General features: G+C 45.5%; 1 protein-coding gene across 2 annotated transcripts in view; it reads right to left on the minus strand.

Moving 5' to 3' along the window:
• Window positions 1–17,345, minus strand: part of KIAA0355 (KIAA0355 ortholog) — a 136,515-nt gene that overhangs the window by 54,838 nt on the left and 64,332 nt on the right. For both annotated transcript variants that reach the window (XM_030204442.1, XM_030204443.1), the window contains exon 3: window positions 5,970–6,176. In XM_030204442.1, the coding sequence (XP_030060302.1) occupies window positions 5,970–6,176 (207 nt within the window). The remainder of the gene's footprint in view (window positions 1–5,969; window positions 6,177–17,345) is intronic.

The following is a 17,345-nucleotide window of genomic DNA, read 5'->3' on the forward strand; positions in this document are numbered from 1 at the left end:
GGTCTGTGTAGGACAAGAAAGAGGATCTAGGGCCTTGCTGTCACACCAGATGGTAAACCTCCTCCATTTGAAAGAGTAGCACCTCTTCGTGGAATCTTTCCTGGAAACAAGCAAGACTCGAGAGACACCCCTCTGAAAGACCCAAGGAGGCGAATTCTAAGCTCTCAACATCCAGGCCGTAAGAGCCAGAGACTGGAGATTGGGATGTAGAAACGACCCCTCGTTCTGGGTGATGAGGGTTGGAAAACAGTCCAATCTCTACGGTTCCTCGGAGGACAACTCCAGAAGAAGAAGGAACCAAATCTGATGCAGCCAGAAGGGAGCAATCAGAATCATGGTTCTGCAGTCTTGCTTGAGTTTCAGCAAAGTCTTCCCTACTAGAGGTATGGGAGGATACGCATAAAGGATGCCTGTTCCCCAATGGGGGAGAAAGGCATCAGACGCTAGTCTGTCGTGGGACTGAAGCCTGGAACAGAACTGAGGGGCCTTGTGATTGACCTGAGTGGCAAAAAGATTCTGGAAGATCATGCGGGCGACATTCACGTCCAGTGACCACTTGTGAGGTTGCATTATTCTGCTCAGCCTGTCGGCCAGACTGTTGTTTACGCCTGCCAGATAAGTGGCTTGCAGAAACATGCTGTGACGGCGTGCACAAAGCCACACCTGGATGGCTTCCTGACACAGAGAGCGAGATCCGGTGCCCCCCGCTTCACCAGCCAATCGTGAATACTCTGGGCGCAGATGCCAGACCAAAGGGCAGTACATAGTACTGAAAGTGCTGAGTTCCCAGCCGAAATCGAAGATAATTTCTGTGAGCTGTGAGTATCGAGATGTGTGTATAAGCATCCTTTCCTATCGTTTTCTTGAATCACGGGAAGAAGGGTGCCCAGGGAAGCCATCCTGAACTTTTCTTGGATTAGAAATTTGTTCAGGGCCCTTAAGTCTAGGATGGGACGCATCCCCCATTTTCTTTTGCACAAGGAAGTACCTAGAATAGAATCCCAGCCCTTCTTCCCCTGGTGGAACGGGTTTGATCGCACTGGCCTTTAGAAGGGCGGAGAGTTCCTCTGCAAGTACCTGTTTGTGCTGGGAGCTGTAAGAATGACCTCCCGGTGGGCAATTTGGAGGTTTGGATTTCAGATTGAGGGTGTATCCTAACTGGACTATTTGAAGAACCCACTGGTTGGAAGTTATAAGAGGTTATCTTTGGTGAAAAAATATCAACCTCCCTCCAATCAGTAAGTCGTCCGGTACGGACACTTTTATTAAGGCTATGCTTAACTGGAGCCAGTCAAAAGCTCGTCCCTTGCTTTTGCTGGGGAGCAGTATGGGCCTTAGACGCACGCTGTTGACAAGAACGAGCGCGCTGGGGTTGAGCCTGGGCAGGCTGCCGAGAAGCAGGAGTGTACCTACGCCTAAGATTGGAATAGGGAGCACTCCTCTTCCCCCTAAAATACCTCCTAGATGAGGCGGCAGTAGCAGAAGGCGCCCAGTGGGAGAGAGAATCCACAGCATCGTTATGCTTCTTGATCTGATCAACAAGATCCTCTACTTTTTCACCAAAAAGGTTGTCCCCCCGGCAAGGAACATCCGCCATTCGCTGCTGAACAGAATGATCCAGGTCAGAGACACGCAGCCATGAGAGTCTGCGCATCACTATACTCTGAGCAGCAATTCTGGATGTTACATCAAAAGTGTCAAACGTACCCCCTGGCCAGGAACTTTCGACACGCCTTCTGCTGCCTGACCACCTGGCGAAAAGGCTTGGCCACCTCCGTAGGGAGTGCATCAACCAAGATCGACAGCTGCCGTATCGAGTCCCGCAAGTGTACGCTCGTGAAAAGCTGGTAAGACTAAATTTTGGATGCAAGCATAGCGGCCTGATACGTCTTCCTCCCAAAAGAATCAAGAGTTCTAGCTTTTCTGCCTGGGGATGCCGAAGCAAAGTCTCTAGTACTCCTGCCTCTCTTGAGGGTGGAGTCCACCACCATGATATTGTGGGGTAACTGGGACCTCATCAATCCAGGTTCATCATGGCTCCGATACTGGGATTCAGCTTTCTTCGGGATCATAGGGCCAGACAAGACGAGCCGACCAGTTTTGCATAAGGTCTTCCTCCAGTACCTTATGCAGAGAAACTGTCACAGCCTCTTTAGGTGGAGAAGAATAATCCACGACCTCGAGCATCTCATCAACTTCCACAGGGAAGGGAATAGCTGTAGCCATTTTCCGGACAAAAGAGAAAGACATACAGACTCTCCGGTGAAGATAGTCTCCTCTCTGGCGGAGGGGAAAGATCAGAGGGAATCATAAAGGACTCATCAGAAGAAAAGTACCTGGTATCTTCTTCTGACTCCCATGAGCGCTCCTGCTCAGTATCGGATAAAGCCTGTGTTAAGGTGCTTCGACACTGAACCTGCCTCGACGCAGAGGAATGATGTCCTCTATGGCGATGTCGAGAGGCCAATGCTCGGTCCGACTGCAGCAAAGCTCCCTCCACTGACGTCGAAGGGGATTCGACCTGGGTGGCAGCCGACACCAATGCCGCAGGTGGCATCGCGGGGATCTCACCGCAGGTGAAGGGCCAGACACTGCTGTAGCAGATGGTACTGAGGGCTCAAGCACCCCTGACACCGAAGCTGACTGGCGCAGCAATCCTTCCAGAAGTTCTGGAAACAAGGCCCGGATGCGCTCGTCGAGAGCCGCCATCAGAGAAGACTGTGGGGGTTGATGGAACAGGTGGTGTCAGAATCCGTGGAGGCTTGGGAGCAGGCACTGGGCTGCTAGGAGACCGACGCACTGCCACCTCCTGTATTGAGGGGGAGCGATCCTCTTGCCGCCAACGCTTCTCGGGTGCCGACTCTCTCGACGCCCCGGAGCTCCTGGTACCATGTGTCGAAGGAGAACAATGACGGTGCTTCTTCGCCTTCGCTCGATGACCATCATGAAGACTCCTCGGTACCGATGAGGAGGACGCGGAATCCTCACGTCTCCTCGGGGCCGGGTCCAACGAAGGTCGGTCCCGGGGGGCCTGCATAACAGGAGGCCTCGAGGCAGGTGGAGACCCACTCAACACCTCACTGCTTCCAGTGCGAGTTGGTCTCTCAGCAGCCATTATCTCTCTTCCCGACATCAATGCTCCTTTCGATGTCGACCCGACCTCGGTATCGAAGGACCGGACTGAGCCCCAAAAAGCGTCTTTCGTTGGCCTTTTGAGACGCTTGGGTCCGTTTCTTCATATGCCTGGATTTTCAAAAGGTGTTCGACAAGGTACCTCATGAAAGGCTACAGAGGAAATTGGAGGGTCATGGGATAGGAGGAAAAGTCCTATTGTGGATTAAAAACTGGTTGAAGGTTAAAAAACAGAGTGGGGTTAAATGGGCAGCATTCACAATGGAGAAGGGTAGTTAGTGGGGTTCCTCGGGGGTCTGTGCTAGGACCGCTGCTTTTTAATACATTTATAAATGATTTAGAGATGGGAGTAACTAGCGAGGTTATTAAATTTGCTGATGACACAAAGTTATTCAAATTCGTTAACTCGCGACAGGATTGTGAAAAATTACAGAAGGACCTTACGAGACTGGGAGGGTCATGCAAGGTTCCACGTTAGGAGTTAACGGACCAAGAAAGGGATCTGGGTGTCATCGTCGATAATACACTGAAACCTTCTGCGGCTCGGAAAGCGAATAGAATGTTGGGTATTATTAGGAAAGGTATGGAAAACAGGTGTGAGGATGTTATAATGCCATTATATCGCTTCATGGTGCGACCGCACCTTGAGTATTGTGTTCTCAAGAAAGATATAGTGGAACGGGAAAAGGTGCAGCGAAGGGCGACTAAAATGATAGCGGGGATGGGATGACCTCCCTATGAAGAAAGACTAAGGAGGCTAGGGCTTTTCAGCTTGGAGAAGAGACAGCTGAGGGGAGACATGATAGAGGTATATAAAATAATGAGTTGAGTGGAGTGGAACAGGTGGATGTGAAGCGTCTGTTCACGCTTTCCAAAAATACTAGGACTAGGGGGAATGAGATGAAACTACAGTGTAGTAAATTTAAAACAAATTGGAGAAAACTTTTCTTCATCCAACGCGTAATTAAACTCTGGAATTCGTTGCCGGAGAACGTGGTGAAGGTGGTTAGCTTGGCAGAGTTTAAAAAGGGGTTAGACGGTTTCCTAAAGGACAAGTCCATAAACCGCTACTAAATGGACTTGGGAAAAATCCACAATTCCAGGAATAACATGTATAGAATGTTTGTACGTTTGGGAAGCTTGCCAGGTGCCCTTGGCCTGGATTGGCCACTGTCGTGGATAGGATGCTGTGCTCGATGGATCCTTGGTCTTTTCCCAGTGTGGCATTACTTATGTACTTATGACTACAAGCGGCTGGGCAATGGTCGGGTCCAAGGCACTGGATACACCAGGTTTGGATATCAGTACCTGAGATGGTCCGGTTGCACCGAGTACACCATTTGAAGCCGCTGGGTGTCTTCAATGACATGGAAGGGAAAATGGCTTCGGCGAAATCAAAAGACGCGATTGTGCCTGATAAAGAAAAGGGACCAACTCAGGGACACTGCAGCTACTGCGGCTCTCATTAAATATGTTTTGCTAGACAGCATTTGCAAAACAGCAATGTCACTTCTCAATACTATATGGGCCAGTCCACCACCAGAGAACAGTGCATTTGACCACACTGGGCTAGCCTACTTGACTTTGTATAAATCAGGAGCTCTCATATTTTTCTTTGTGACCAAGCTGTTTTGGACAATAGATAAACTATAGATGACTAAGCAGCCCTGAGCTTGGGGGTCCTGCCTGTCGATAGAAAAAGCACTGCAGTTCTCCTGCAGACAGCAAGACCGATTAAGCCCACAATCCCTCCCATCTCCCTGAGGACTGCATTCCTTCTTGAGCTATGAAATTGACTAAAGGAATTAAGGAGATGATGCATGCTTGCTTGTAATTTTATACTTGGTTCTGGGCTCTAAGAAAGCTGTTCCACCCCAGCTTTCAATCTTGTTGTCTATGAAAAACATCTCTTACAGGCCAAACAACAAAGCTATTCATGTTGAACATGTAGAGTGTTGCATAACTCAGTGAAACAAATGCCTACATTAATGTATTTTGAATTGTATTTTTTTAAACAGCAGAATGTCAAAAATGTAAAAAGACATAGAGACTTTTACAAGGTGCTGTATTTTTCCTATATTAGGAAACTGGCATAGACTAAAGAACAATTCTCATTCTGCTGATATTCAGGACTTGCATCACAAGCCTAGATAAGGGGGACAGAGAACAGTACTAACAAAAAAATACTTGTGAAAAAAAAAAGATATGATACAACAGGTTAAAAATTTCAAGGAGGTGTACACAGTCAGTTGATTCTTTGCCACTTCCCCCACAGCAGATACAATCTTCCCTGAAAAGCCTCATTCTTTGACCACATAGGGCCTCTGGTATTCTAAACACTTAAAACCAGGAATGACCAGGCTGGAAGGAAAAGAGACATAGCATCCGTGTTCTGTGCTGCTCCTTCCATCCCATTATCTCCCCCACCAACCACTGTGAGTTTATGTATCTTTTAATTATCTGATTTTGATCAGTTTAGCATTCTATTACATATTTCCATCAAATTGATTGTTTGTAGAAACTTAGAAATACTTCACTGAACATTAAGGAAAGATCTGGGAGATGCACTGGTGAAGACTCCTCTGTTCCCTTCTCCCTGGATCCAATCAGCTATAACTGGTTAAGGAGGCCCCCCCCTTTTACTAGGATTGGGGATTGAGGAAGCTCTCTCGGGCTATTTTAGATCCGGTCTCAGCCTGGTTTCTGATCTGTTCTTTTATTTATATGCATCTTTTTAAGCTGTACATCACCTGATGGATTTTTTTTATATTATTTTTTTTAGGAAAGCAATATATAAACTTTGTTTTAAACAGTTAAACAGAAATTGAGTTGCTAACCTCTGCAGCACCTTTCCATGATCTTACGGCATCCTCTAGCTCTCTGGTAGGACTTAAATTAGAGCTTCTTGACCGAGTAGTATTTTTTCTTTCTTGTGCGACAGCCTCAGCAAAACAAGAATGGGCCACTGGTTGTACCTTCTGCAAAGCTTGGGACAAAAACTGAAAGTGAACTTGCATCACTGTCAAGAAACATCGACCAAGCACCTAAAAAAACAAGAAACAAAGGTTTTAGTGGTTTTACAATGGTCCCAAACTTTGGCGACCAAAGCAAAAATGATAGCTTTTAATGTAATATTTTTCATACTTCATAGACAGCAACACAAAATGAAAACTGAGAACTTCCCAAGTCAAACACACACAGATTTCTCCTACATAGTGGTTTTACCTACCTCAAATTAATAAAATTAATACTGATTATTGTAAGCCACATCGAGCCTGCAAAGAGGTGGGAAAATGTGGGATACAAATGCAACAAATAAATTAGTGTTTTGGAAACATCTTTCGTAGAATGCTTTGTGAATTTAGTTTCAAGCCTTAATTTCATCAAATCAAGTAAATGAAATGTATTTTGGTTATAGTGGTGGCAAAGAATGGCCAGGAAAAAAATATTAATTAATATAACCAATGGGGTGAATATTTATTTCCAATTCGAAAATATAATTTAAACAACATTTTCACGTTGCCACTTAACTGCTTGTAATGGCCAGGAAATTACTTATCTGTAAGTCATTTTTGCTAGAAATACAAGCCAGTCATTTGTAACCTCAAGGTCAACCTCAAGGTCTCTGAAATATATTTAAGTCTCTAGACACAAGGTGTAACCTAACTGGTTAACCTCCGCTCTCAAGACAAATCCCTTCTTTCAGTACCCTTCTCCACCACCAACAACTCCAGGCTCCGCCCTTTGTGCCTCACCTCACCCCATGCTTGGAACAGACTCCCTGAGCCCATATGCCAGGCCCCCTCCCTGCCTATCTTCAAATCATTGCTCAAAGCCCACCTCTTCAATATCGCCTTCGGCACCTAACCACTACACCTCTACTCAGGAAATCTAGACTGCCCCAACTTGACATTTTGTTCTTTAGATTGTAAGCTCCTCTGAGCAGGGACCGTCCTTCTTTGTTAATTTGTACAGCGCTGCGTAACCCTAGTAGCGCTCTAGAAATGTTAAGTAGTAGTAGTTAATGAACAGTGTCAGCATCCAGTAGAGTCACAATATTAATAAATAAAATGAATCCACTTCTCATAATTTGGGAAGTCAGTTATAACATTGTAGCTTTAAGACAAACTTGGCTGTGTATGTCATTGCTGGAGTGCTGTGCAAGCAACACTCCAGAATAAATCAGATTTAAAATACCCTACAGATCTGAAGTTTCATTCCAGGCCAAGAGAGGGACTGTCATCTTTACCGAGGAAGTCCATTTCCAAAATAGCACAATGTTTTGAAATCAAATTCTACGTAATACAGTGAATAAATGAAAGTTGTAATGAATGGCCTGCCAGGCAAACAAGATGCCTTTATATCAACCAGAGAACAGCTTGGAAAATGCTGCACTCTACTGTGCAATAAATTCAAAACTTGAGTATGACAAACAGCATTGACCATGCTGAACTAACAAAATACTTAATTACTAAGATTACAAGATTTGTAAAGCACATAGTGCACTGTACATAGTGCAGGAAAGACACAAAATGAACAATCTCTTACTCCTTGGGGCTTACAATCTAGTCAAGACAGGCAAGATATACAACAAAAACTACTTAACATTTGAGCTAAACAACAAAACCTCAGTTGAGAAGAATTTAAGCAGAGGGTTACAGAACGGACTAAACTGAGCATATTTAGTATCATGAAAGCTGATGTCAGGATCAGTAAATATTTAAAGGAAAATACTGGTTATGTATAATTTTATTAATCAGCCTTTTCTTATTTAGGCAAGGAATATTTCTCCTAGTCTAGAGGCCAGATATGATTCATTCCGATGGCAGGGAAAAATTAAGGTTCAGGTATTAAACCTAGGATGCATTAATTTAACAGATGGGGCAGTTATTAATGTGCGTTAAGGGAATACATGATATTTACCTAAGCCTTCATTAAACAGCAATATCATGCGTTATGGCGATATATATTAGTTTTAGCTACCGTGGGATACATAATGAGATGCAAAGCCTGCACACATGCAAAACACCTCATTATCTAGAGAGAAAAATATACCCATGTACCTGATTGTATACCACTTTAATAGTATGACTATGAGACTATGGCTGGAAACAACTTAAGTAACAATTCTCCAAAATTAAGATACAAGTGATATGGGGAATATCCAGTCTTTTGAACCAAATGTCACATGTTTGATTATGCCCCAGTTGGTGAGAGATCTTGTGTGCATACTTGTGTAAAGAGCTCCTAGCACTCAGATTAAGTCTGATCCTTGGAGGATAGCGCAGCAGATTTGGAGAAGCTGAGGCAGACAGAGATATATATAGAGGAGACCTACAGGGATATCGTATGGAAGTCCAACTTCCACTCTGGCAACCTCTGTGCTGTGTTGGTGGAGGTGTACTTTGTACTTATGAAGGCCTAGACCAAGCAGTTTCAGTACTGCTAAATATCTAATATCTAAGAAGTAGTCTATAGACAATATGTGGAGATTTCTTTTTTTCTGTAAATTACAATGATATTGAGCAGGCGGTGTGGAGAAAGTACCCCACCTCCTCCCCACCTTCCTCTGAGCAGGCAAGTGAAAGATAATGAGCCCTTGCCATTCACTGTTTATGATGAGAGATGAGCATGTTCAATTAGCCTTTGAGAGACTTTTAGGATGCAAAAGGAAGTTCCAGGTGACAAGGGGGCAGGGCTGACAGAGGAGAGAGACAGAAATCCTGCAGTCAGGACTGGAAAGGAAAATGCTATTGCAGGGGGGGGGGGGGGTCGTGGGAAAGGAGTTCTGAATCCTTTGAAGTAAAGATTGCTTTTATTGAGGATGTGCTGAAGATGTAACTTTTAAGGAAATGCAATATATATTTTTATGTGGGCAATTGTAAGAAACAAATGGCATATCCTGCATGACCTATGATGTGTTCCTGAGAACCAGTTCTTTGTACTACAGCCTATATAACTGCCTGGTCTGGAAGACAAAGGGGAGTCCATGAAAATCTTCCTCAGTCTATCTCAATAGATTAAGGAATATGCGACCATCTCCATGGCTCCTCCCTTTTTTATGTTCCCTCAATAACCTGCTTCTTATGTGCTACTCCTAACTTTCTATTTCTTATTTTTCATGTTCTTGGGTAAGAATAAAACTTTGGTAAATGTGAGAAGCTTCTCTTGTATAGTTGTTTTTGGTACTTATCAAGCCGGAGGGTCTAAGAAATCAGTTGGGGGAATTTGTATGGGAAGGGAGTCGGGTTGCTGGTTCTGGGACCCAACACCAACAGGCCCAAACAGCTGCCATAGAGGAGAAAGTTCACTTGAGAGTATCACCTTGGAGTGGCAAAAGGTGATCCTGCAATCAGGACCTGCCCTCCAGGAGACGCAATATCCTCTCATACCAAGGATGTGTCTCCAGGAGCTTCTGTCCATGAAGGAAAGGTTAAGACAGCCATTTTAATTGGACATTCAATCATTAGGCATACAGTTAGCTAGGTGGCTGGTGGATGTGAAGGATTGCTTGGCCACCTGCCTATCTGATGCGAAGGGGCAGACCTTGCACGTCACCTAGATAAGAGATTTTAGACAATGCTAGGAAGCAGCTGGCTGTCTCGGTACACATACATACCAACAACATAGCAAAATGAGGGAGGGAGGTTCTGGAAGCAAAATTTAGGCCTTACACAAAAGCTGAAATCCAGATCATTGTTCCACAAGCAGAACCCAAGAGGCAGGCAGAGCTCTACAGTCTCAATGCATGGATGAGACAATAGTGCAGGGACAAGGAATTTTGCCGAGTCCGCTCTGATGAGCTAGTCGTCTAGGTACGGGTGAACCCGGATACCCTCTCGCCTGAAAGGCAGCTACTACCACCATTACCTTTGAAAAGGTTCGGGGAGCTGTGGCGAAGCCAAAAGGCAAGGCCCGAAACTGGAAATGTCTTCCCAACACCGCAAAACGTAGGAACCGTTGGTGCGGGGGCCAAATAGGTATGTGCAAGTAAGCTTCTTTTAGGTCCAGAGACGTGAGGAACTCTCCTGGCTGTACTGCCGCAATGACAGAGCGCAGGGTTTCCATGTGAAAATGCCGCACTCTCAGAGACTTGTTGACTTCCTTCAAGTCGAGAATGGGCCGAAAAGACCCGCATTTTCGCAGCACCACAAAGTAAATTGAGTAACGACCGCAGCCGTGTTTGGCGGGAGGCACAGGGATCACCACCCCAAGGTGCAAAAAGACTTGTAGGGTCTCCTCTACCACCGCCCGTTTGACGGCAGTACCGCATCGGGACTCCAAAAACACGTCTCTCACCGGGGCACTGAATTTGAATTGGTAAACTTCTCTGATCAGGTCCAGAACCCACTGATCCAAGGTAATCTTGGTCCACTCCTCTAGAAAGAGGGAAAGGCGTCCTCCTACAGCTGTAAAGGAGGAGTGGACCGGCGCACCATCATTGAGTGGGTCGCCCTTGAACTCCAGGCCTAGCACCGCCTTTGGTCGGGTAGATAACAAACCCCGAGGCCATGTCAAACTGGACCCCCAAATATTCTAGAGATTGAGAGGGGGTCAGGTGACTTTTGGGTATATTGACGACCCAGCCCAGCCCAGAGATTGCAGTACTGAGACCACTCTGGCTGTGACATGATGACTCTCTTTTGCCGAGTCTGCTCTGATGAGCCAGTCGTCTAGGCATGGGTGAACCCGGATACCCTCTCGCCTGAGAAAGGCAGCTACTACCACCATTACCTTTGAAAAGGTTTGGGGAGCTGTGGCAAAGCCAAAAGGCAAGCCCCGAAACTGGAAATGTCTTCCCAACACCGCAAATCGGATCGCTTGTCCGAGTGAAAGGAGTTCCTTTGCTGAAAACGGGCACGTTGAGTAAACCCAGCAGAGCGCCCCGGGCGATACCTTCTAGCTTCACAGAAGCGAGGTCTAGAGGAGGAGGGAACCACCTGACCCTTGGAAGAAGGCCGCGGCCTATCCTCAGGTAACCGCTGGGGTTTAGCATTCCCCAGATCTTTAACAATCCTCTCCAAATAACAGAAGTCCCCAAAAGGGCAACTTCACCAGCCTTTGCTTAGAGGCCATGTCAGCCACCCAATGCCGTAGCTGCCAGATCCCTCAGAGTCCCCACAGTCCCACCACGGGGGACTGGGGGGGGGGGGGAAGGGAGGTGTGCCACTCTCCGACAGGGAATTTACCCGTCTATGTTTAGCGTGCATCCAACACTCAGGGGCATCCACTTCTGACATCTGCTCCGGGCCATCATCAGTCGGAGGGAGACCAGGTAGCAACGCAGTGTCAGACACCTGCGGCAGAGCTTTTTTCAGCATGAAGGCTTTATGTAAAATAAGCACAAACTCAGGGGAGAAAAACTCAGCCTGACCTCCCGTCTCCGAATTAGGAGCTACGGGGAACGGAGCTCCTCTGGTAGCCTCGGCCCGAGGTGCCCCTCTGCTCACAGACTCCTCCGCAACCGCAGAGGTTGAGCCATGCGGCGCTTCCAAGATGGCGCCCGCTGCCAGCTCCATTGAGCTGAAAGACTCATCGCTCGCCATGCTCGTACTGGCTCTACAGTCTATACAGCACGTTTTACAGAGCCCCGCTGCTGATCTGTGCTCGCCACAACAGGAACAGCGTTTAACTCCCTCAGCAGCCATCACCGAAAAACGGTGGAATAAAATACAAAATGGCGGCTTCGCGCAAAAATCACCCTGATCGGTACGCCGTCCGCGGGCCCTCCCCAGAGCAGCTGAGTACCGCTCTTACCTCAAAGGACCAAGTCCATCGAGCTCCGGTCACGCTGCACGTCAATAAAAGCCTCAGAATAGCAGCACATAAAAAGCGCGTTTTTTTTTTTACACTGTGAGGAAAGTTGGAGGCAAACAGCTACAGAGGTACTCCGGAGGTATTGGAATGTGGGAAAGGCAGGGCCAGGGCGAACCTATATGCCTACATCCACAAGGGGGAAGTGGGAAAGGCAGGGAAAGGGCGAACCTATGTGCCTTTAAAGTGGGCACCACCAGAAACAACACCCCAGCTCAACTGGCCAAGCACAGGAGCCTCCCCAGGCAGAAATTTTCAAGGAGCTGAACAAGCTGCGTCCTACCCTGCTGGGAGATAGAGAAATACTGAGAGGCACTATGGTTTTCAGTGTTCTCTATCTCCCCCTGCTGGTAGGGGGACACAACCCATTTGTAATGGATTCATCTGCTGCTGATGACAAGGAACACCCATTATTATAGTGTTGCCCAATTTGCCAGCTTTCCTAATCTTTGTAAACATTTCTTCATCTGTCTGTTCGTTCTGTCCCAGTGGATGGTAGTACAGCCCTACAAGAATAGTCCTTCCCTCCCTTTACACATGGAATACTTATGTGCCCCCTAGTCCTAGTATTTCTGGAAAGAGTAAACAAGAGATTCACATCTACCCACTCAGTATTTTATAGACCTCCATTATATCTCCTTTCAGCATCTCTTTTCCAAGCTGAAGAGCCCTAGTTGCTTTAGCCTTTCCTGATAGGGAAGTCATACCCTTTTCTCATTTCTGTTGCCCTTCTCTGTACCTTTTCTAATTCTGCTAAATCTTTTTTCAGATGCGGTAAGAAAGAATTGCACACAGTATTCAAGGTGCGATCGCACCATGGAACAATACAAAGGCATTATAACATTCTCATTTTTATTTTCCATTCCTTACCTAATAATTCCTAACATTTTATTTGCTTTCTTAGACTCCACTGCATACTGAGCAGAGGGTTTCAACGTATCAACAATGACACCTAGATACTTTTCCTGGGCGGAGACGCCTAATGTGGAACCTTGCATCACGTATCTACAGTTTGGGTTCCTCTAGCCCACATGCATCACTATGAACTTGCTCACATTAAACGTCATCTGGATACCCAGTCTCCCAGTCTTGTACAGTCCTCTTGCAATTTTTCACAATCCTCGTGTAATTTAACATCTCTGAATAACTTTGTCTCATCAGCAAATTTAATTACCTCACCAGTTATTACATACTTTTACACAGAAAACACACACAGATGTTCCTGGGAGATGAAGCTGCAAGGGGTGTGTGTGTTTATGTTATAAAATATGGGCCTATTTGCACAAACTCAAGTAGGCTATTTGCACCTGCCTCAGAACAGGTGTAAATATCTGTGCCTACTTTCTGCAGGGGCTATTTTATAAAGGCATATATATATTTTTTTTTTATTATTTTTTATTTTTTTGCCTTTATAAAATAGGTGTTATCACATGCACCTGTGATCACTCTCTCTTTGGCGAGTTGGATTTTGCATTACGGGGGTGACTGGGGTATTTGGGATAGAGGCCCAAGACTGTTTCTACATAAGGCAGCTATGGTGGGTAAGAAATGTATCCTCCAGCAGTGAGTTGCCTTGGAGGGACCCTACCACTGGCAATGGAGCAATCAGCTGCATTCACTCATGTTATGGGAAGCTCATGAATCTCACCTTACTTATGTTCTGAACATTTTTTTGGAGATCTGGCTCCCCTTATGTTCAAGTCTCTTAACAAGAGTTTGGAGTCTAGTTCTGAATAGGTTACATCTCACTCAGACAATGTTGTACACTACAGCTGAGGTTGGTTGCTCCTATGGTTACAGCTCTCTAGGATCCTGGATTAGGGGGAGGGTTGGATTGGGATGGAAAGGTAATAAGTGATTGGAGGGTGTAGGTATTCAGGTGGTTGTCTTGGACTGGGTGGGTAGAGGAGGAGGAGGAGGAGGAGGCTATAAGAGCCCAGGGTCTTCCTTCCTCTATGTGGTTGGGTATTGTTTTTATTTCCTACTGTATAATTTATTTGAGGCTTATCAAATTTACTCAATGTAGCCGCAAGGAGTTCAATCACTGTTCATCACTGAATGTTGGTTACTGTTGCCATTGTTTATTTCACTTCATGCATTCTTGCTATTTTGTACTGTTTTTCTAATAAAAATACACTTCATAAAACTACCTCTGTGCGGCAAAAAGTTTTCAAAACACTAGAGAAAGATAGTCTAACAATGTCAGAGCAATAGCTCAGACAAAATACTTCTGTGGTAGTGGTTTATCTGAGCTATTCTTATTACTGTTATTAGATGTTGTCAACCACTTTATGAGTGATTCATACTGTCTATTGATAGAGAACTACTTGTCTAGTAACTAGTAAAGAACATCATATGTTTGATATCACTTGAAGTCAGGTATTTTAACATTTCTCCCATTGCTTATCTTTCTTTTTTTTTTTTTTTTTGGGGGGGGGGGGGGGCATTTAATTTTCTGACCTTACTCCAAATGTCCAACTAGCAACAATGAGTGGAGGAGTGGCCTAGTGGTTAGGGTGGTGGACTTTGGTCCTGAGGAACTGAGTTCGATTCCCACTTCAGGCACAGGCAGCTCCTTGTGACTCTGGGCAAGTCACTTAACCCTCCATTGCCCCATGTAAGCCGCATTGAGCCTGCCATGAGTGGGAAAGCGCGGGGTACAAATGTAACAAAATAAAAATAAAATAAATATACAAATTTGCCATTATTGCTCTTTATTGAAAAGAGACGAAACATTCAAACGTAACAAAATAAAAATAAAATAAATATACAAATTTGCCATTATTGCTCTTTATTGAAAAGAGACGAAACATTCAAACGTAACAAAATAAAAATAAAATAAATATACAAATTTGCCATTATTGCTCTTTATTGAAAAGAGACGAAACATTCAAACCTGTCAAAAAAAGATTAATATTTTGTTTTATACTGAATTACTATATTATCCTCCTTCTGCATTAAAATACATACATTTTTTTTTATTAGCCAAATATTTATCAGCATCACTACATGTATTAAGCCAATTGTTCTATCTGCATTTTTCCTGTTTATATATAATACATCTGTTACCATGGTATAAAATGAAAGGAAAGGAAAGGAGCAGCTTTAAACAATGATCACACTTCCTGTTAAAGCCTACAGAACACAGTTTACACAGACATAAAAAGATAGCCAGTAGTAGTACTGAATCATCTCAACAGTGCCAGCTTATCAAAAAACAGAGTCATACCATTCAGTAGACTCAAAGTTAAGCACATTCTGTTTCCTTCTTCCTTTATAGCACAGCTGGCCAAACTAAATGATGAAATGGAATTTGTTACCACTTACTTCAACTTCCAAGTGATGTTCACTTATCAGTTATACATTTTAATAATCATCTGGGGCTAGGGACTGCAATAATTGCAGGCTCTGCAATCAAAGTTTCTTTTTGAAAATTCATGTAGCATGCACCTCTGGAAACAGGTGTAAAGTAAGCACTGGAAAAGTATACAGAGACTTTAGCATTAAATCTCCATGTGTACTTTCATGTCCTCAAACAACACTATCCTCTTTTACCCGTATTTGAGGGCAGTGATTTTCCAATCACACTTCTAAGTCAATAAGTACATGTTGCCCCACTTTCGAATACTGTCTCCTAAACTAGAAAACCATGAGTACTGCTATTGGGAAGAAACCTAGTATGTTATGATCATGCTCAAATGGCAACCATGTAAGCCCATTAATTTTCAAGGATACAAAAAAAAACATAATATGTCATGCTGGTCAGGGGCATAGCCACGGGAGGGCCTGGGTAGGCCTGGGCTCACCCACTTTGGGCTCAGGCCCACCCAGCAATGGTGAACCCCACAGACACCTTGTATAAAAGACTTGGGAAGACTATCAGGCTTATTTTCGAAAGAGAAGGACGCCCATCTTTAGACGCAAATCGGAAGATGGGCGTCCTTCTCCCAGGATCACCCAAATCGGCATAATCGAAAGCCAATTTTGGGCGTCCCCAACTGCTTTCCAACGTGGGGACGACCAAAGTTCCTGGAGGTGTGTCGGAAGCGTAGCGAAGGCGGGACTGGTGTGTGCTTAACACATGGGCGTCCTTGGCCGATAATGGAAAAAAGAAGGGTGTCCCGACGAACACTTGGCCGACTTTACTTGGTCCATTTTTTCTTGCGACCAAGCCTCAAAAAGGTGCCCGAACTGACCAGACGACCACCGAAGGGAATCGGGGATGACCTCCCCTTACTCCCCCAGTGGTCACTAACCCCCTCCCACCCTAAAAAAATAAACTTTAAAAATATTTTTTGCCAGCCTCTATACCACCCTTTAATGTCATACCCAGCTCCCTGACAGCAGTATGCAGGTCCCTGGAGCAGTTTTAGTGGGTACTGCAGTGCACTTCAGGCAAGCGGACCCAGGCCCATCCCCCCCTACCTGTTACACTTGTGGTGGTAAATGTGAGCCCTTCAAAACCCACCAGAAACCCACTGTACCCACATCTAGGTGCCCCCCTTCACCCCTTAGGGCTATGGTAGTGTTGTACAGTTGTGGGGTGTGGGTTTTCGGGGGCTCAGCACACAGGGTAAGGGAGCTATGCACCTGGGATCAATTTCTGAAGTCCACTGCAGTGCCCTCTAGGGTGCCCAGTTGGTGTCTTGGCATGTCAGGAGGACCAGTGCACTACGAATGCTGGCTCCTCCCACAAACAAATGGCTTGGATTTGGTCATTTCTGAGATGGGCGTTCTCGGTTTCCATTATCGCCGAAAACCAGGGAGGACCATCTCTAAGGTCGACCTAAATGCTGAGATTTGGGAGTCCCCGACCGTATTATCGAAACGAAACATGGATGCCCATCTTGTTTCGATAATACGGGTTTACCCATCCCTTCGCAGGGACGTCCTGCGAGGACGCCCTCATGAAAACTTGGGCACCCTGTTCGATTATGTCCCTCTATGTCTACCCAGCCCAAACCACAACTTTTCACCTGCCTACTGCTCACTGCAATTCTCCCTCCCCCAGCCACCTGCCAGCATGCTGCAAGTTTTCTTACCTACCTCCTTCCCTTACCATCTTTGTCAGGCAGCAGTATTAATTCTACTGCAAAGCCCAGCGGTACCGGGGCTGTCTGCATACATTACTGCTATGACTGCGTCCTCCGTGCTGGCCCTGCCTCCTCAGATATAACCTCGAGGAGGTGGGGCTGGCGGCGCAGAGGAATGTAGGAGTATTTACCTGAGATCTCACCTTTGCTGGTCTTGGCCTATACAGCCATTATTAGTACATAAGTACATAAGTACATAAGTAGTGCCATACTGGGAAAGACCAAACGTCCATCTAGCCCAGCATCCTGTCACCGACAGTGGCCAATCCAGGTCAAGGGCACCTGGCACGCTCCCCAAACGTAAAA

The sequence above is a fragment of the Microcaecilia unicolor genome, chromosome 5 (assembly GCF_901765095.1).
Source record: "Microcaecilia unicolor chromosome 5, aMicUni1.1, whole genome shotgun sequence".
Lineage (NCBI taxonomy): Eukaryota > Metazoa > Chordata > Amphibia > Gymnophiona > Siphonopidae > Microcaecilia > Microcaecilia unicolor.